Source organism: Bos indicus, chromosome 13, assembly GCF_029378745.1.
Source record: "Bos indicus isolate NIAB-ARS_2022 breed Sahiwal x Tharparkar chromosome 13, NIAB-ARS_B.indTharparkar_mat_pri_1.0, whole genome shotgun sequence".
Taxonomy (NCBI): domain Eukaryota; kingdom Metazoa; phylum Chordata; class Mammalia; order Artiodactyla; family Bovidae; genus Bos; species Bos indicus.
The window spans coordinates 51,814,127-51,834,981 of NC_091772.1; the positions used below are offsets into that span (position 1 = coordinate 51,814,127).

Consider the following 20,855-nt stretch of genomic DNA (forward strand, 5'->3'; position numbering starts at 1 on the left):
GAGCCAGTTCCTTATAATAATACTTACGGGGAACTTCCCTGGTGGTCCAGTGGCTAAGACTCAGCGCTCCCAAGGCAGGGGGCCCAGGTTTGATCCCTGGTCCCATATTCTGCAACTAAACGATCCCACGTGCCACAACTAAAGAACCTGCATGCAGCAACAAGATCGAAGATCCCGCATACCGCAACACAGACCCAGCACAGTCAGTAAATAAATATTAAATATATATATATATATATATATATATATATAAAACTAGTTTGGTTTCTCTGGAGAAAGAAGACTATTGTAGGTGTTATATTGCAAATATTCTTTTGTAGCTTATTGAACTCTGTGTTTTTGAGATTTATGCATATTCATTTAACTGTTGTATAACATTGAATGAATATTCTACATTTGATCCGTATTTCACAATTGATCCCCTATTGATGAATAGCAAATCTCCTCTCCCAAATTCTACCATTACAAACAATGTGCCATAAACATCTATGGACTTACTTCATATGTTCCTCTATGAAAAATTTGTTTGAAAGTGGAATTGCTGGGTTATAGAGACTTGTAAGCATCTTTACTAGGTATTACCAAATTGCGGTACAAAGTGGTTATATGAATTTATACTCCCACCAGAAGCATACAAGAGGTCTCATTTTCCAACTTTTTTTCCCCAAATTAATAGGTGTAATAGTATCTCATTATTTTAATTTTCTTTTCCCTCATTAGTAATAATGTTGAGTGTATTTATATATGTTTATTGAATTTCCCCATCTTTGAAATGCCAATTCTAATTCTTTATGCATTTTCATCTTGGGTTGTTTGTCATTTTTATTGCTTTACAGAATTCTTCAATATAATCTGTCAGTAATATTCATTACAAATGTCCTCTCCCAATGTGTGGTTTACCTTTTAAAAAAAGTTTTATTGAGAAATAATTCACATACCATAAAATTTGTCCATTTAAAGTATACAATCCACTGGGCTTTAGTTATAGTTGCAAAGTTGTGTGAGCATCACTACAATCTAATTTTAGAGTATGTTCATCTTCCCCCAAAGAAATCCTGTACTTACTAGCAGTCACTCTCCATTCCCTCCTCTCCAAGCCCCTGGCAAATAGTCTACTTTCTGTCTCTACGGATTTGCTTATTTTAGATCTTTCATTAAAATGGAATCAAATAATATGTGGTCTTCTACAACTGACTTCTTTCATTTATCATAATACTTTCAAGTGTCATTCATGTTATAACATGGATGATTAACTTGGTTATACGATATATTGTACATGTTTTGAATTTTGATTTGCTCAGATGTATCAGTCTGTTTTTTAGATTTCTGATTTTTCTGTCTTAAGAAATCCTCCCTTTTCTCTGAGTTATAAATATATTCTTCAATAATTTCAAGCTTCATTTTTCATATTTAAACTATCTGCAGTTTATTTTGTATATGTCACATAAATATTTAATTTTTACACATTGGTAGTCAATTGTCCAGCACTACTTATTGAGTAATCAACTAATTCCTTCATTGTTTTGTAATGCCTCTTTTATTACACAGTAAGTTCTCATGCATGTTTAAGACTGTTTATTTCTCCCTGTGCCATTTTGATAGATTCATAGTAAATCTTAAGATGGAAAAGGCATTCAATTTGGTAGGGCATGTCCTCTCCTTTTTCTTCTTTTTTGCAACTAATTTTGTTGTCAGTGACCATAGGGATCTGCTTTTTAAGTTCCATTAAAAATACCCTGTTAGAGTTTTGTTTGAAATTTCACTTAATTCACAGAGTAATTTGGGAAGAATCAACATTTTAATATGTATTTGAATAAACATTGGCCATGCATGCATGCATGCTAAGTTGGTTAAGTTGTATCTGACTCTGTGCAACCGCATAGACAGCAGCCCACCAGGCTCCTCTATCCCTGTGATTCTCCAGGCAAGAATACTGGAGTGGGTTGCCATTTCCCTCTCCAACATTGGCCATATTACCTCTCATTCCATCTGTTGTACTTTGTAGTCCTCCCTTTCCCCTGCTCTGAAGTAGACCTTGAAATAAGAATTTGAGTTGCAAGTACAATAGTCCCCCTTATCCTCATTTTTTTTTTTCAAGGTTTAAGTTACCTGTAGTCAACCTCAGTCTGAAATTATGGAATGGAAAATTCTGGAATAAACAATTCATAAGTTTTAGATTGTGTGCCATTCTGAGTACTGTGATGAAATATGCTGCCCCACTCTGTCCTGCCCAGGATGTGAATCATTTCTTTGTCCAGCTTGTTCTGCCCAACAGTCTTAGTTATCAGATTGACTGTCAATGACATTGCAGGGCAATGTTCAAGTAATCACTACTTTACTTAATAATGGCCCTAAGAAGCAAGAGTAGTGATGCTGGCAAATCAGATATATCAAAGAGAAGTTATAGAATGCTTCCTATGAGTAAAAAAGTGAATATTCTCAATTTAATATGGAAAGGAAAAAAGTCAGATGCTGGGGTTGCTAAGACCTACAGTGAAAACAAAACTTCTGTCTGTGAAATTGTGAAGGAAAAAGAAATTTGTGCTAGTTTTTTTTTTTTTTTCTGTCACACCTCATTCACCTACAGCCACAGTGCATAACAAGTGCTTGGTTAAGATGGAAAAGGTATTAAATTTGTACAAGAAGGTATTTTGAGAGAGAGAGCAGATTCATATAATTTTTACTATAGTATATTGTTATAATAGTTCTATTTTATTATTATTGTTGTTAATCTGCTATGTACCTAATTTATAAATTAAACTTTATAATAGGCTTGTGTGTATAGGGAAAATATAGTATATGTAGAGTTTGGTATTATCCTCACCAAGAGGAGCTTGGCAGGCTACAGTCCAAAGAGTCACAAAGGGCCAGACATGACTGAGCACACAGCACACTCAGTTACAGGCGTCCAACTGGGGATCTTGGAACATATCCCCCAGGGAAAAGCGGGGACAATTGTATCTTGTTTGTGAGGTAATCACAGGAAAAACCATCTGGAGACTAGAGAAGAGACTAGGAAAGGGAAAGCAGTTGATGGAGCATCCATTTTCAAGCACGTTATGACTATGGGCAATTAGAGCTTAATCTTGGGGAACCCTGAGAAATTCTGTGGGACACATGTCTCTGAGTCATCCCACCTGATGAGTAAGAAGCTGGACAACGACTTACGCAACAACTCCCTTCACTCACTGAGGGCTTCCAGTGGACATTAATTCCCTAGCACTTCCAGCCTGCTGACACGGATGGTGGCCAGCATGCAAGGAAATGGTAAGTGCGAACGAGCAACACCAGGGTCTGCTAAATCATCAAAAAGTCTTTTGAAAAGTTTGAATATAGCATGTTTTTCCTCTGCTTAAATTTTTTTTTTCTGTAGAGGAATCCAAAATTGTTGATGTAACTTATAACTTACAGGTTTCTATACACCAGATACTGGCTCCTTTCCCAAGAAGTTTGATCTCTAGCTATACTGAACCACAGTCCAACTATTCCCTCGGAAGCAGCTGAATCCTGCCAAACCCTGAGTTCTTTGCATTTGTTTTTTTCTCTGCCTATAATGCTCTTCTCTTACTCTCTTCCTAGGAAACCCTTCGGAGGCAGAGTGGTTAGGAATATGGGCCTTGTAGAAAGAGTTAGAATCAAAACTTAGTTCTAATAGTGCTAGTATTTGCTTAGTGGGAAATGCATGATGACAGATTATAGAGAAGAGAGTGTAAAATTGAGCGGCCTTGGGTTTTTTAAAAGAAGGTGCAACATTAGAAAACAAATTAAAAGAGGTTCAAGAAAGCCTGAGGAGATTTATTATCTAAGCTGTGATGTTACCCTTTAATGTTTCTTCATTAAAGTGTAAAAGAAATATAATTAAATTGTCAAAGGAAAAATATCTACTCTGATACTTGAGCAACTTATTTGAGCAAGTTCCTTAACCTTTCTGAAGTTTGGTTTCTTTAGCTGGAAAATGGAGAGAACTATACAAAGGCCTGAAATATAGGCGGTGAGGATCATTGGGGGCCATCTTGGTGGTTGGCTACAACAAAGAATGACATGAAAGGTGCTTAGAATGTAGTATTATTTTTAAAGTAGCTTTTTATTATTACTTATCATTTAGACCCTCCTACACAAACATCACTTCTAGTAAGAAGCCTCCCAGGTCACCACAGGTAGCTATGCAACAGCTTTGCCCAAAGAATCAAAATTGAATCTGTTCAGGTTTTTCTTATTTTTCATGTTCAAGATTGTGATTAGTGGCTCTGAGGGTAGGGGAATCAATACTTCAGGGAAGGACTCATAGCTGGTCCAGGCCTTCATACTTCTTCCTGTTCCTACAGCCCCAACACCTTCTAAATAAATGAAAAAATAAAAATAAATTAGACTCATGAAAATTAAAACATTCTGTTGCATAAAAGATATCCCTTAAGAAAATAAAAATGAAACCCTCAGAGCTGGGAGAAAAAGTTCCCAATGCATATATATGGGAAACAAATTATATTCAAAATACTTTAAAAAGTTCCTTTCACTCAGTAATAAAATATATACAACTTAATTTTAAAAAGAGGACAAAATACTTAAAAGTCACTTCACAATAGAAGATATTCAGATGGTAAATAAGAACATGAAACGGTGCTCAACAGCATTATCACTTGTTGTTCAGTCGTCAAGTCCTGTCTGACTCTTCACAACGCCATGAACAGCAGCACGCCAGGCTTCCCTGTCCTTCACTATTTCCCGGAGTTTGCTCAAGTTCATGTGCTTTGAATAGGTGATGCCATCCAACCATCTCATACTCTGTAGTACCCTTCTCCTTCTGCCTTCAATCTTACCCAGCAGCAGGGTCTTTTCCAATGAGTCAACTGTTCAGGTAGCCAAAGTTTTGGAGCTTCACCTTCAGCATCAGTCCTTCCAAAGAGTATTCAGCGTTGATTTTCTTTAGGATTGACTGGTTTGAGCTCCTTGCTTTCCAAGGGACCCTCAAGAATCTTCTCCAGCACCCCAGCTTGAAAGCATCAATTCTTTGGCCCTCTGCCTTCTTTATTGTCTGGCTCTCACATCCGTACACGACTACTAGAAAGACCATAGCCTTGACTATATGGACCTCTGTCAGCAAAGTGATGTCTTTGCTTTTCACACTGTCGAGATTTGCCATAGCTTTCCTGCCAAGAAGCAATCATCTTTTATTTCATGGCTGAAGTCACTGACTACACTAAAACCTTTTACTGTGTGGATCCTAACAAACTGTAGACAACTCTTAACAGATGATCTTACCTGTCTCCTGAGAAACCTGTATGCAGGTCAAGAAGCAACAGTCAGAACCTTGTATGGAACGATTGACTGGCTCAGGATTGAGACAGGAGTACAACAAGGCTGTTTATTGTCACTCTGTTTATTTAATTTACACACAGAGCACATCATGTGAAATGCCGGGCTAAATGAATTACAAGCTGGAGTCGACATTACTGCAAGAAATATCAACAATCTCAGATATGTGGATGATACCACTCTAATGGCAGAAAGTGAAGAGGAACTAAATAGCCTCTTGATGAGGGTTAAGGAGGAGAGTGAAAAAGTCTGCTTAAAGCTCAATATTAAAAAAAAAACTAAGATCATGGCATCTGGTCCCATCATTTCATGGCAAATAGAAGGGGAAAAGGGGGAAGCAGTGACAGTTCCTTTTCTTGAGCATTATCATTAGGGAAATACAAAGTAAAACCATACTGGGATCCCACTGTATATCCAGGAGAATGAAAGTTAAGATTGACACCACCAAGTGTTGGTGAGGATATGGAACAACTGGAATTCTCCTCCACTGCAAGTAGGAATGTAAAATGAAAACAATTTGGAAAACTGGTTGATTGTTTCTTATGAAGCTAAATATACATGTACCATATGACCTAGCACTTTTACTCCTAAGTGTTTATCCTAGAAAACTGAAAATATATGGTCATGCAAAGACTTATACACAAATGTTTATAAGACTTCAAACATAGTAGCTTCAAAATAGAAACAACTCAAATGCCCATATACCAGTAAATGGATACACAAATAATGTTTTGGCCAACCTATGGAAACTTACTCATTGGTAAAAAGGAACAAACTACTGATATGTATAACAAAATGAATAAATCCCCAAATCATTACACTGATTTCATTTATATAAATTTGAAGAGTAGACAAAACGAATCTATGGCCATTAAAATCAAATCAATAATTGTTTGGGGCCAAGATGGGGGATTTGACTGCAAAGCGGCCTCTGGGAACTTTTCTATGGTCATGGAAATGTCTGATATCCTAGTTGGGGTGGGGGGCAATAATTCTAGAACTGTAAACATTTGTCAAAACTTACTGAACTATACAGTATTTTATTATCCATTTTATTGTAAAAAATATTTTTGGAGAAAAACTTTTAAGAAGACCCTCTTAAGTGGATAACATATATTGTCTCAGATCATTTATGAGTAGGGTTGCCAGATTTAGCAAGTAAAAAACAGGTTGTCCAGTTAGATTTGAATTATATCTAATTGCTTATGCATATGTACACTGATGTAAAAGAAAAATATTGCATAGAACAGGTACTTTTAAAATGTTATTCATAGGAAATAAAAGGTATCTAAATTATACACTTTTATATTTTTCTGACCCTTTGGTTCCCTTTAGTATTTCCTTGTTTCGTGGAATTTGTTTGTAAAATTCCTTGTGCACATAATCTATGTTCATTTTCTTTGTATCAAGCTTCTACAATGGTCACATCTAACTTCTTTAGATTTTTTGTTTGTTGAATATTCATTAATGAAAAAATATAATCAGCAGTAGCATTATGAGCCAATATACTGAACATACAGTGTGTGATCACTCACCTAGAGCCAGACATCCTGGAATGTGAAGTCAAGTGGGCCTTAGAAAGCATCACTACAAACAAAGCTAGTGGAGGTGATGGAATTCCAGTTGAGCTATTTCAAATCCTGGAAGATGATGCTGTAAAAGTACTGCACTCAATATGCCAGCAAATTTGGAAAACTCAGCAGTGGCCACAGGACTGGGAAAGGTCAGTTTTCATTCCAATCCCAAAGAAAGGCAATGCCAAAGAATGCTAAAACACACATTCACACAATTGCACTCATCTCACACGCTAGTAAGGTAATGCTCAAAATTCTCGAAGCCAGGCTTTAGCAATATGTGAATCGTGAACTTTCAGATGTTCAAGCTGGTTTTAGAAAAGGCAGAAGAACCAGAGATCAAATTGCCAACATCCTCTGGATAATGGAAAAAGGAAGAGAGTTCCAGAAAAGCATCTGTTTCTGCTTTACTGACTTTGCCAAAGCCTTTGACCATGTGGGTCACCATAAACTGTGGAAAATTATGAAAGAGATAGAAATACCAGACCACCTGACCTGCCTCTTGAGAAATCTGTATGCAGGTCAGGAAGCAACAGTTAGAACTGGACATGGAACAACAGACTGGTTCCAAATAGGAAAAGGAGTACGTCAAGGCTGTATATCGTCACCCTGCTTATTTAACTTCTATGCAGAGTACATCATGAGAAACGCTGGACTGGAAGAAACACAAGCTGGAATCAAGATTTCTGGGAGAAATATCAATCACCTCAGATATGTAGATGACACCACCCTTATGGCAGAAAGTGAAGAGGAACTAAAAAGCCTCTTGATGAAAGTGAAAGTGGAGAGTGAAAAAGTTGGCTTAAAGCTCAACATTCAGAACCACTTCATGGGAAACAGATGGGAAAACAGTGGAAACAGTGTCAGACTTTATTTTTTGGGGCTCCAAAATCACTGCAGATGGTGACTGCAGCCATGAAATTAAAAGACGCTTGCTCCTTGGAAGGAAAGTTATGACCAACCTAGATAGCATATTCAAAAGCAGAGACATTACTTTGCCAACAAAGGTCAAGGTCAACATAGTCAAGGCTATGGTTTTTCCAGTGGTCATGTATGGATGTGAGAGTTGGACTGTGAAGAAAGCTGAGCACCGAAGAATTGATGCTTTTGAACTGTGGTGTTGAAGAAGACTCTTGAGAGTCCCTTGGATTGCAAGAAGATCCAGCCAGTCCATCCTAAAGGAGATCAGTCCTGGGTGTTCTTTGGAAGGACTGATGCTAAAGCTGAAACTCCAGTACTTTGGCCACCTCATGTGAAGAGCTGACTCACTGGAAAAGACTCTGATCCTGGGAGGGACTGGGGGCAGGAGGAGAAGGGGATGACAGAGGATGAGATGGCTGGATGGCATCACCGACTCGATGGACATGAGTTTGGGTGAACTCTGGGAGTTGGTGATGGACAGGGAGGCCTGGCATTCTGTGGTTCATGGGGTCGCAAAGAGAAGGGCAGGCAATGGCACCCCACTCCAATACTCTTGCCTGGAAAATCCCATGGGCAGAGGAGCCTGGTAGGCTGCAGTCCATGGGTTCGATAAGAGTCAGACACGACTGAGCGACTTCACTTTCACTTTTCACTTTAATGCATTGGAAAAGGAAATGGCAACCCACTCCAGTGTTCTTGGCTGGAGAATCCCAAGGACGGGGGAGCTTGGTGGGCTGCCGTCTATGGGGTCGCACAGAGTCGGACACGACTGAAGTGACTTAGCAGCAGCAGCAGCAAAGAGTTGGACACGACTGAGCAACTGAACTGAACTGAACTGAACACTAGATAAAGTTAACAACCCTGAAAACTGCTCTTCAAATATGGCTTGTTGAAGCAAACACCACCTTTCGTGGAATGAGATGGTTTTTCATTTTTTGGATTTATGCTGCATCTCTTGATCAATAACTTTTAAAAATGTTTTCTACAGAAAAAGAACATTGTCATCAATGTTTCTTCCTTTCTTCTTCAACGCTACACATGATGATTCCACTTGTTCCCATGCCATAAGAGTAGTAATAGTCTTGTAAAGCAATCAAATTCTTAATGAGATGAAATCCATTTCAAAAGGTAGTCATGACAAGTACTGTAATAATTATTCACTTCAAGTCAGGATTTCTTTTCCAGTCTCCTTTAAAAACAGTTTTGATACTTAAAGGGATAAAATCTTTACTAATCATTCCTTTAGTGCATTCTACAATTCCTTTAAGCAATGGAATGCTTCAACAGCGATAGTTTCTGTTTGCATAATCCATTGCTAAACAGATATTATACACTGTGATCCAAATAATCAGGATGGTGTGATCACTGACCTAGAGCCAGACATCCTGGAATGTGAAGTCAAGTGGGCCTTAGAAAGCATCACTACGAACAAAGCTAGTGGAGGTGATGGAATTCCAGTTGAGCTCTTTCAAATCCTGAAAGATGATGCTGTGAAAGTGCTGCACTCAATATGGCAGCAAATTTGGAAAACTCAGCAGTGGCCACAGGACTGGGAAAGGTCAGTTTTCATTCCAATCCCAGAGAAAGGCAATGCCAAAGAATGCTCAAACTACCGCACAATTGCACTCATCTCACATGCTAGTAAAGTAATGCTCAAAATTCTCCAAGCCAGGCTTCCGCAATACCTGAACCGTGAACTTCCTGATGTTCAAGCTGGTTTTAGAAAAGGCAGAAGAACCAGAGATCAAATTGCCAACATCCACTGGATCATGGAAAAAGGACGAGAGTTCCAGAAAAACATCTATTTCTGCTTTATTGACTATGCCAAAGCCTTTGTGTGGATCACAATAAACTGTGGAAAATTCTGAAAGAGATGGGAATACCAGACCACCTGACCTGCCTCTTGAGAAATCTGTATACAGGTCAGGAAGCAACAGTTAGAACTGGACATGGAACAACAGACTGGTTCCAAATAGGAAAAGGAGTACGTCAAGGCTGTATATTGTCACCCTGCGTATTTAACTTCTATGCAGAGTACATCATGAGAAACGCTGGACTGGAAGAAACACAAGCTGGAAGCAATATTTCTGGGAGAAATATCAATCACCTCAGATATGCAGATGACACCATCCTTATGGCAGAAAGTGAAGAGGAACTAAAAAGCCTCTTGATGAAAGTGAAAGTGGAGAGTGGAAAAATTGGCTTAAAGCTCAACATTCAGAAAACAAAGATCATGGCATCCGGTCCCATCACTTCATGGGAAATAGATGGGGAAAGAGTGGAAACAGTGTCAGACTTTATTTTGGGGGGGGCTCCAAAATCACTGCAGATGGTGACTGCAGTCATGAATTTAAAAGACACTTACCCCTTGGAAGGAAAGTTATGACCAACCTAGATAGCACATTCAAAAGCAGAGACGTTACTTTGCCAACAAAGGTCCATCTAGTCAAGGCTATGGTTTTTCCAGTGGTCATGTATGGATGTGAGAGTTGGACTGTGAAGAAAGCTGAGCGCCAAAGAATTGATGCTTTTGAACTGTGGTCTTGAAGACTCTTGAGAGTCCCTTGGACTGCAAGGAGATCCAACCAGTCCACTCTGAAGGAGATCAGCCCTGGGATTTCTTTGGAGGGAATGATATTAAAGCTGAAACTCCAGTACTTTGGCCACCTCATGTGAAGAGCTGACTCATTGGAAAAGACTCTGATGCTGGGAGGGCTTGGGGGCAGGAGGAGAAGGGGACAACAGAGGATGAGATGGCTGAATGGCATCACTGACTCGATGGACGTGAGTCTGAGTGAACTCCGGGAGTTTGTGATGGACAGGGGGGCCTGGCGTGCTGGGATTCATGGGGTCGCAAAGAGTCGGACACGACTGAGTGACTGATCTGATCTGATCTGATCTGATGCACTATATGAGGCAGATAGCCAAACGGCTTCCAAAGAAACATTCGTGTTTTACTTCAACTTTGAATAAACAATGTTTGCACCTTTATGCAAACATCTGGCATCATTTGTATCATCTCCACCAAAAGCAGTACAATTTTCCTCTTTAATTCCTAATTCAAAAGGAAAGAGTTTTTTCCTCTGCAAATTTCGCTCTTGTTTCTGAAGTCTCATCTGGAAGAGTTTTTACTAAAAATAACCTTACAAGTGAGCCTTTTCACAAGAAAGGTATTGTACAAGTGAATTTCTCTGCATTGTCATTGCTTGAATCCATAAAAAAGATGAGGCATTTAGGGCTTTGATAATCACTGAAGTAGTAAATGGAGTTATTACATTTTAAATTATTGCAGTAGGTGTTGTCCTGGCATTTGACATTTTGCTTCCAGTTTTGGAATTAGAAAATACTCTAGCAATACATTCAAAGAGTCATTCAAGCTGAAAGACTGATGACAGTATACAATGTGGGAGGCTGCTACAACTTCTGCTGTGATTATTTTATGTTCTTCATCTAGATTTCTCATAATCAAATTTTTATTTTATCACTTTCTATGATTCAAGTTGAAGAAATCACGCATCTTTTACGCTTAGCTGTTATTATATGCTGGTTTATGTCAGACTTTCTATCATTTTCAATATTGAATGAACATTTGCATACCCCACAGAGAGCTTCAAGAAGACTTTTTCCTCATTTCATAATGTCCACTGTTCAGAAAATTTATCATGAAATTCACACTTGCATTTTGGCATTTAGAGGTTTAATACAGCAAATAAAAAGAGAGGTAATTCAATTTATTTTCAACAAGGGTGAGAAGACAACTTAATGGGAAAAGAAATGGTTCTGAGACAACTAGATAGCCACAAGCAAAATAATGAAGCTGAACCTCTACCTCACATCAAATACAAAATTTCCATATCAAATGGATCAAATACCTATATATAAGAGCCAAAGCTACTAACTCAGAAGAAAATGTCAGGGATTAAATCCCTGGGTTAGGCAATGGTTTCTTAGATATGACACCAAAGGCACAAGCAAAAAAGACAAAATAGATAAATTCGATATCAACAAAATTAAAAATTATGTGGTTCACAGGACACCATCAGAGATGTGAAAAGACAACCCACAGAGTGAGAAAATTTTTGCAAATTGTAGATCTAATAAGGGACTTGTATTTAGGATAAATAAAGAATTGTGTTCTATGCTTAGTCACTCAGTTGTGTCCCACTCTTTGCAACCCCATGGACTGTGGCCCGCCAGGCTCCTCTGTTCACGCTGATTCTCCAAGGCAAGAATACTGGAGTGGGTTGCCGTGCCCTCCTACAGGAAATCTTCCCAACCCAGGGACAGAACCCAAATCTCCCACATTGCAGGCAGATTCTTTACCATCTGAGCTACCAGAGTAGGGCTGTAAGTGGTACAACTGCCTTGGAAAACAGTTTGAAAATTCTTCCAAAGGTAAATAAAATTACCCAGCAATTCCACTCCTAAGTTATATTCCCAAGAGACTTGAATCATATACCCACCAAAAAACTTGTACATGAATGTTCACAGCAGCATTCACTAAAAAAAAAAAGTTAAAAAATGAAAAGAACCCAAATGTCCATCAACTGATAAATGGATAAGAAAGATGTGATATCCATGTAATAAGAGTATTATTCAACCATAGAAATGAAGCCTTTGTACAATACTACAACACGAATGAGCCTTGCAAACACTATGCTAAATGAAGAGTTGGACACAAAGGACTACATACTATATGATTTCATTTATGTGAAACGTTCAAAATAGGCAAAGCCAGAGACAGAGAAATTAGTGGTTGCCTAGTGTTGGGATCGGAGAAGGCAATGGCACCCCACTCCAGTACTCTTGTCTGGAAAATCCCATGGATGGAGCCTGGTGGGCTACAGTCCATGGGGTCGCTAAGAGTCGGACACGACTGAGCGACTTCACTTTCACTTTTCACTCTCATGCATTGGAGAAGGAAATGGCAACCCACTCCAGTGTTCTTGCCTTGAGAATCCCAGGGACGGGGAAGCCTGGTGGGCTGCCGTCTATGGGGTCGCACGGAGTCGGACACGACTGAAGCGACTTAGCAGCAGCAGCAGCAGCAGCAGTATTGGGATAGTTGGGAAGAAATGGGGGAGTGACGACTAAATGGTTTCTTTTTGGAGAGCTGGAAATGTTCTAAAATGATCGTGGTACAGCTAAAATGATTGCACAGCTTTGTGAATAAACCGATTGCATTGTAAAACAAAAAACATTGATACTAGTGACCAATACAAAAATTGAAAAAGTATTTAATACATCTAATGTCTGCATCATTGCATCTGTCACAAAGTCCAAACTCGTACGTGGGAATTGAGTCACGAAAGGGTTGGGAACTTGAATTTAAGAAAAGCAAATTGAACTCAAAGGTGAACGGTCTGCCTACAAAGAAGAACTGCACTTGTAAGGAACAGTTTCGCTTAACAAAGTCATAACGGATCTTACACAATGTTTTGGAAAGCTTGCTTTTAGGGATTGGCGGTATTTCAGAAGCGTGAGCGTACACCGACTGAGTTCCAGCTTCCTCCGCACGGTTATTAGAGTAACGCTGCTGAAGGTCTACTAAACCTTTAGAAGCCTGGTCCCCGCAGTGAGGCACTTGCTGATTGGTTGTCGCCTAGAAGCATGGAGCTGTCAATGATTGGCTGAGGCTGACATTGATTTAGGCTGACTTTGATTTAGCAACTTTCAGAAGCCTAGGTACTGGAGTGAAACTGTTGTTGAATGGCTGATCTTCAGAAGCCACTGGAGTGAGGCTGTTGCTGATTGGTTGGTTTGCAGAGCCAGTGTACTGATGTGAAGTGATTTCTTGTTCAGGATTTGGAACTTGAGCCAGAAAATCTTTTCCTTTCTTGAATATGAAAAACAAGTACTTTTAATTTCTAGTTCCTTCTTTTGGTGTTCCCTCAGCCAAACTCATTGGAGAAACCATAGAGATTGACCAAATCTTTTATTTGTAGAGAAAGGACTTTCAGCTAGTAATTTAAGAACAAAATACTGTGGCAGAAAGAAGTGTTAAAGAGTGAAAGTGTTAGTCGCTCGTCCTTGTCAGACTCTTTGAGACCCCATGGGCTATAGCCCGCCGGGCTCCTCTCACCAAGGGATTCTCCAGGCAAGAATACTGGAGTGGTTCGCCATTTCCTTCTCGAGGGTATCTTCCCAACTCAGGAATGGAACCCGGGTCTCCCACGTTGCAGGCAGATTCTTTACCGCCTGAACCACCAGGGAAGCCCAATTGACTGTAAAAAGACGAATATAGGACATTTAGGGCATCCTGACAAAGTCAGTATATGACGCAGAACAAAATCATTAAATATATCCCATATATATATATATAATGCCTGGAAACTCTGTGAATTATACATAAGACTGAGGCTCTTTTGCTTTCTTACACATTGCCCTGCGGTTGGAAACGGGTGGACTTAGAATCTGAACTGTAAAAGGCAGGGATCCTCTGGGCCCCTGTGAGCCCCTAACGTCTGTGCAAGGTTAGGCGCGCATTGCTAACCCGAGGTCGGCTAGAAATCGGCTGAATGTTTGAAGGGAGGGTGCGTAGTTGATTAGCAGCGGGTGTAGAAACTGCAGCAAGGTACCCTCCGGGGAGACCGGGGTACGCGATCCGAGCACCTAAGCGGCATTCGAGTCTGCCCCCGCGCCGGCGAGGTGCAGCAGCTTCTGAAGGTTCTGCAGGAGGCCGAGGGCTGCTTAGCGGGGCGGGGCGGAACGAGGCCCCGCCCCTGGGAGCGCCTGTGTGCGTGGCTGGCAGCGCCGCAGAATCCGACTCCACGATAGGGAGCCTGAAGACAGGGCAGAGCAGCGGCGTGGTAGCCTTAATTCTGGGCAACCGCGCTCGCAGCATCCGACGCAACCGCCTCGAAGCTTAAGGAGGACTCGGCCCTGCGGCCCTGTGCCCGCCCCCTACCCACTGCAGACGCCCACATCCGCGCCCTTTGCGCCCGTCGGGCTCCGCCCCCGCCGTGCTCCTGCACGCTGCGCCCCCCTCCCACCCGGCACGCCCAGCCTCCCCGCCTGGCAGAAGTGGGCCTGAAGCCGCCCCTCAGGCTTGAGCGACCCTCGCAGCGGCTCGGTCCTCCTCCGCTGTCGACTGCAATGGACGCATATCCCCCGCACCGGGTGGGGCTGACCCGGGCGCGCTCCCTCGGCGGCCTTGGCCGAGGGTCGCCCTCCGTCAGGTACAGGGGGACGAGGCTTCACAGGGGCGGGCGAGGGGTTGCGGGCTGTTGGGGTCTGGCGACGCCGCTCGCCGAAGGGCGTGGTCCGATATGGCTTCCTAGCGGACGGTTTTTCCCTGAACAGTTTCCTGAGGAACGTTTCCCGAGGAACGGCGCCTGGTGCCGAGGCTCCCACAATGGCTTCCTTGTCGACAACCCCACAACGGATCCCCTGTGAAGACCCCCGTGCTATGACATCCCCACCCCCACAGAACATTTCACCATGAAAAGATTCTCTTATCGAGGACCTGTACAGTGGCTGATTAACTCACTTACCTTCCCCGTAGAATATTTCTCCCAGAAATGGCCATCATTGAAGACGTCCCCTCACAATAGCTCCCCTGTATAGAACCCCATATTGGTTTACCTAGAAATGGCTGACCTGCCTTGCTCCCCTGAAGGAGCAGGTCTCGTTTAGAACCTTTCCTCTGCATTGCGTCTGCCCCCTCGCTCCCCCTACACAAACACCCACCCGGACCGCATCTTCCATACTGCGCGTTTCCGCACTTCCCCACTGCCCTGTCCTGAGTCGCTCCCTCACTCCATGATGAGGAGCTCAGATTGAGGAGAGGTGGAGGTCGTTAGGGGCGCAGGAGGCAAAAACTGCGTAGGGAAGGGGGGCCAGAATCCCCGAAAGCTGCGGACCCCAGGCCACAGAACCTAGAGATAAAGGCCCCGGGGTGCCTCAGTACAGGGAGAGTCCCCACTGCCTTTCTGTATATGAAGATTTATTTCTACTCTCTGTGCCTTTGGGACTGACCTTAATAGTCTTGGTATCGTTTGTGATGGAACTGGGTTGGGGCCGTCAGCGAAGTGCGGATGATGAAATAATGGAGGGGTTGTGGCAGAGACCGTTGAGAAGAATGGAGGAAGAGAGAGAAATGGGCTTTGGTTCTGCTAAATTGTCATTAAGCCAGAAGAGGCTTTTGTTTGTTTTGTTCGCTTTTTCTCGATTCTAGCTCTTTAGCAAAGCAAATATAGTGTTCCTATGAAAGAAGGTTCTCAACTTACCTGTGAAAACAGTCTTTCCTATATCTTTGTTACGGTATTTAAGGCATTGTATTTTAAAATTTTTGCTCGAAAATGTTTTTTATCGCTTTGTTATGTTTTTATCTTGTTTGAACTCCACCAGATTCGTGACGAATAAGAGCTAAATCTTAGAATCATGTCCTTCTCATACTTATTGACATTCCTTCTTCCCCGCCAGCTACTAACGCATGTTTGTTGAATAAAGGATAGAGGAGGTGGGACTAGATACCCTTGGTTTCATTTGGGAGTCTTAGTTGCTTCTGATTTGGCTGGTGACAGGTGACATAGTTGGATTCCTCTTCTGCTCTGCAGTGGAATTCCATTGGGCTTTAAGGTTCCAATTGTTTAGCTGCTTGTGGTAACCATCTCCAGGCTGTTTTAACGTTTCTGGCAGCCAGTTTCACTGTTACAAAGTATTTGAATGTTGAATACAATAGAAACTGCTCTGGGTACTTAGAACTTGGGCAGCCACCCTTTAAATTCAAGGCCTTTGTAGACTTGAGATTTGTCCCTATCATCTTGAGCTTTGATGTCTGGAGTCTTTTAAGGAAAAAAAAGCTTCCCAGTAAAATCCATCTCTAAAATAACTGCTTCCTTCCTTGCTTCTAGTAGCATGGCAGCATGCCTTTTTTTTTTTTTTTTTTTGGTAAGTATTTTTTTGTTTTGTTTTGTTAAAAACATTAACGTTTACTAACTTTACTAATCATATTCAAATTTCGAATTTTCCGCCATGTGGTTTGAGTGAAACTTGTTAGTCGTCGGACAGGGATAGTACCAGGTACCTCAAGGCCTGGTGTTTGTATACCTTTGGTAAAAGAAATTTGACGAATTTCCTTTCCCTTCCGTTTTTAACTGAACATACTTTTTTTGCTCATTCAGTCAAGCCTTTCCCTGATTATGACGCTGAATGTTCCTACCAGGTTTGTTCTCAGTACTTTGCTATCACCCATATTTGGGCTTCTTTGCTACACTCCGACTCCTGAGTGATTAAAGAGGCAGGCCTAACTGGTGAAGTTACATTCCTAAAGACCCATAGATGGTACTTTGCAAGTGAGTGGCACTATTCTAGCAATGGGGTTAATCTTCACAGACTAGGTATAGAGATCACGAGTTAAAATATTGTTACTTAGATCTGGAAGCCACTCATGGTAGTCATCAGTGCTGTCCATCAAATATCTTGGGTTTCTGTCTCCTGGGCACATGGTACAGTTGTACTTGCTTGCCCCCTTGAAGTTGAGTATGGCCTTGTTAGTTGCTTTTGGTTAGTGAAATGTGCACAGGAATGATGTGTATCCCTTCATGGTAAAAGCTTCTGGTGTGTAACTTGCCACTCTCTTTCCCTCTGTTTTGGTGATTGTGTGCTCCAGATGGTGACTAGTCTTAATCTGGGAACCAGAACTAGCTTCCAGATGACCTATCTTTGACATGTAGACTGAGCAAGAAATAAGCCTGTTTTCAAGCCACTGAGATTTTGGAGTTATTAAAATAACTGAAGTGAAAGTCACTCAGTCATGTTTGACTATACAGTCCGTGGAATTCTCCAGACCAGAATACTGGAGTAGGTAGCCTTTCCCTTCTCCAGGGGATCTTCCCAACAGAGGGATCAAATCCAGGTTTCTTGCATTGGAGGTGGATTCTTTACCAGCTGAACCACAAGGGAAGCCCAAGAATACTGGAGTGGGTAGTCTATCCCTTTTCCAGCAAATCTTACCGACCCAGGAATGGACCGTGGGTCTCCTGCATGCAGGCGGACTCTTTACCAACAAAATAACTATCTTTGTTTGTACTAAGGAACCAATGGAAATAGTTGAAATATGCTTTCCTACTTAAGATCTTTTCCTGCAGAGGAATCTGATCCTGCTTTGGACTTGTTTAATAGTTTAAATTTCACTGCCTCTTTATGCAAATTCCAATATATACTGTGCTGGATGCTGTGAATTCAGACAGATAAGACAGACGTCTGCCCTCCAAGAGCTTCTTTGTAAGGAGAGAGAGATAAAAACAGTAAAAAATCATAATACGGAATGGTGAGAAATAAGTCTTGGGGATGAAATAGGGCTGAAGGAACAATAATGTTAGAAGGCATAGGCAGTTTTGAGACTCAGCAGTTGGAAGAATGGAGTTGCCAGTTACTCATATTGGAAACACTGGAATAAGAGTAGGCTTGTGGAAAAAGGGTTCAATTTTGGCCTTGTTCATTTTGAGTTTCCTAATTGATATCAAAGTGGAGATACTGCATTAGCAGTTGGATATATTAGACTGGAGTTCAGGAGAGAGATTGGAACTGGAAATACCACTCATATTACTGATGACTCCAAGTTTGTTTGTTTTTTTTAAACTTGACTGGATAGAAACCCAGGGAGTAAATGTAGATAGAGAAGAGGACCGGCATCCAAACTCTGGGATTTCCTGTGTAGAAAAGACAGTGTACCAATGTCTTCCAGATTTTGAGGGAAAATGGATTTCTACCTCCTGAAATAAGGGAAGAATCAAGGACAGTTATGGTCTAATGATAAATGTTAGCATAGACAATTAGATTTAGTAATACGGAGGTCGTTGATGGCCTTGACAAAACAGTTTTGGTGTAGTGGATTCAGGAGAATCTAGGAGAGAAATTGGAGACAGTGAGTATAAAGAGTTATAGTGATGTTATTTCAAGGATTGTTATAAGGGAGAGCAGAGTAATAGGGCTGTGGCTGGAGGAGCATGAAATGCTAAAGTTCTTTTTGTCTTTAGGTGGGCAGATAGCATGTTTGTAAGTTAACAGGATGTTGGAGTACAGAGAAACAAATTGATGATTAAGAGAGAGAAGGGACAATATGGATATGTTGGCCTCAAGCTAGATAGGGACGTGGACAACGGTTCATCTGTGGTGATTAAACTAACCCAAGTACTGGGGCATTGTTAGCTTGGTAGTGGGACAGAGTGAAAGTTCTCTTCTTATTACTTCATATGCTCAGTTAAATAAGAAGGAAGGTCTTCAGCTAAAAATGAAAAGTGAGAGAGGTGTTGGAAGTTTGAGGAGAAAGCAGGTGTGAAATTCATCCAGGAGAGTGAGGGAAAATGAGATGAATAAGGAAATATTTTTGGATTGCCAGATAGCACCAGGTGCCCATTTGGTTGAATTTAAGATGAGACCCAGTTACCATGTTGAATGTTTTACCTTAAGATGTATTAAGCTCCTTGGATGTGGGCAGTGGGGGAGGGAGTGGCAGAGGTAGGATAGAGCAGTGGTCTCCAATCTTTTTGGCACCAGAGACTGATTTCATAGAAGACCAGAGTTGGGGGTGGGGAGAATGGTTTTGAAATGATATAAGTGCAGTAGGTTTCGAGCTCCAGTAATGCCAGCAGTGGAGAGTGGCTATTAATACACATGAGGCTTCACTTGCTCACGACTCATCTCTTGCTGTGCAGCCTGGTTCCTAACAAGCCATAGACCAGTACTGGTTGTCACCCAGGGGTTGGGGACCCCTGGGATAGAGGACATCATTGGAAGATAGGAGTAAAGGAACTAGAAGGTAAGGATAGTAGAAGGTCAGTGCGTATTGAGATCATCATGAATTAAGTTCGGAGTAGTAATAGCAAAGAGACAATGATCCAGAAGCCAAAATCTTGAGGGAATGTGGAGGACTGAGTGACCTATTGTAGATGTCTGTAACAAGAAGGGATAGTGAGTGGTTATTATTTGTTGGGATGAAGAAATCATCCAATATAAAATACAGTTTCTCAAGAAGTCTCTGTTTCCAGATTAAAACAACCCTCCAAAAATCCAGCACAATTAATTTAAAAATATGCATGTGTGGCATAGCATCATGACATTTTTGAGCACTATAAAGAGAAAAGGATATCTACAAATAAAATAAAGTCAGGAATCATAAGATTGGACGCTAGAGGATAATGGAGCAAATAGTGCTTACTAAAAGAAAATGGATTCCCACTCAGAATCCTTTATCCAACCAAATTCTCAGGCAGGTGAGGGAGGGATAAAAACATTTCACACATGCAAGATCTCATAGTTTGACTTTCCATGCACCCTTTATGAGTCACTGAATGGGGTGTGCTTTAGCAAAAAGTCTGACCGAGGAGCTCCTGTGCTGGAGTTCTATAACATGTATAGGTGAGATTTCTTCCTTGTTAAAGGGCTCATAAGAAAGGGCCTTCTTCGTTGGCACCTGGAAATTACCAAAGAGTTGGGACCATTTTTTGGTTGTCATTTCCCACATTGCTTGCCCTAGTGCTTAGGTCAGTGTCTGGCACATAGTCAGTACTCAGTAAATGTGACCGCTGTTGTTAGCTATTGTGAAACACTGCTTGCACTAATTATTTGTTGAATGAATAGACAATAATTATAGGTGAAACTGTGGGCTATGGGTGTTCAGAGAATGAAGACTCACATTTGTAAGCTAAATGGTGGGAAAGTGGTTAATCATAGTGATGTTCTACTGAGAGGGCTTAAGTAAAGCCTCACAGAGGCAGATTCTCTCTTCAGGTGATGTTTACTGGCCAGTACCCATGGTTCTGTTTTTGGTTTACAGATCTACAGAAATAGTAATTGTCCCTGCCTTTGTTGTTGTTGTTCAGTCGCTCAGTTGGATCCGACTTTTTGTGACCTCATGGACTGCAACACACCAGCCTTCACCATCTCCCAGAACTTGCTCAGACTTATATCCATTGAGTCAGTGATGCCATCCAACCATCTCATCCTCTATCGTCTCCTTCTCCTCCTGCCTTATCTTTCTCAGCATCGGAGTCTTTTCCAGTAAGTCGGCTCTTTGCATCAGGTGGCCAAGTATTGGAGCTT

At 41.3% G+C, this 20,855-nt stretch overlaps 1 protein-coding gene across 4 annotated transcripts in view; it reads left to right on the forward strand.

Moving 5' to 3' along the window:
- The first annotated feature begins 14,568 nt into the window (after positions 1-14,568).
- DNAAF9 (dynein axonemal assembly factor 9) overlaps positions 14,569-20,855 on the forward strand; it is a 173,201-nt gene continuing 166,914 nt past the window's right edge. For 3 of the 4 annotated variants that reach the window (XM_070802139.1, XM_070802140.1, XM_070802141.1), the window contains exon 1: positions 16,340-20,813. In XM_070802139.1, coding sequence (XP_070658240.1) covers positions 20,668-20,813 — 146 coding nt within the window. In that variant the 5' untranslated portion in view covers positions 16,340-20,667. Of the gene's footprint in view, positions 14,987-16,339; positions 20,814-20,855 lie in introns of those variants that run through there. The other variant, XM_019971938.2, reaches the window with a different exon arrangement.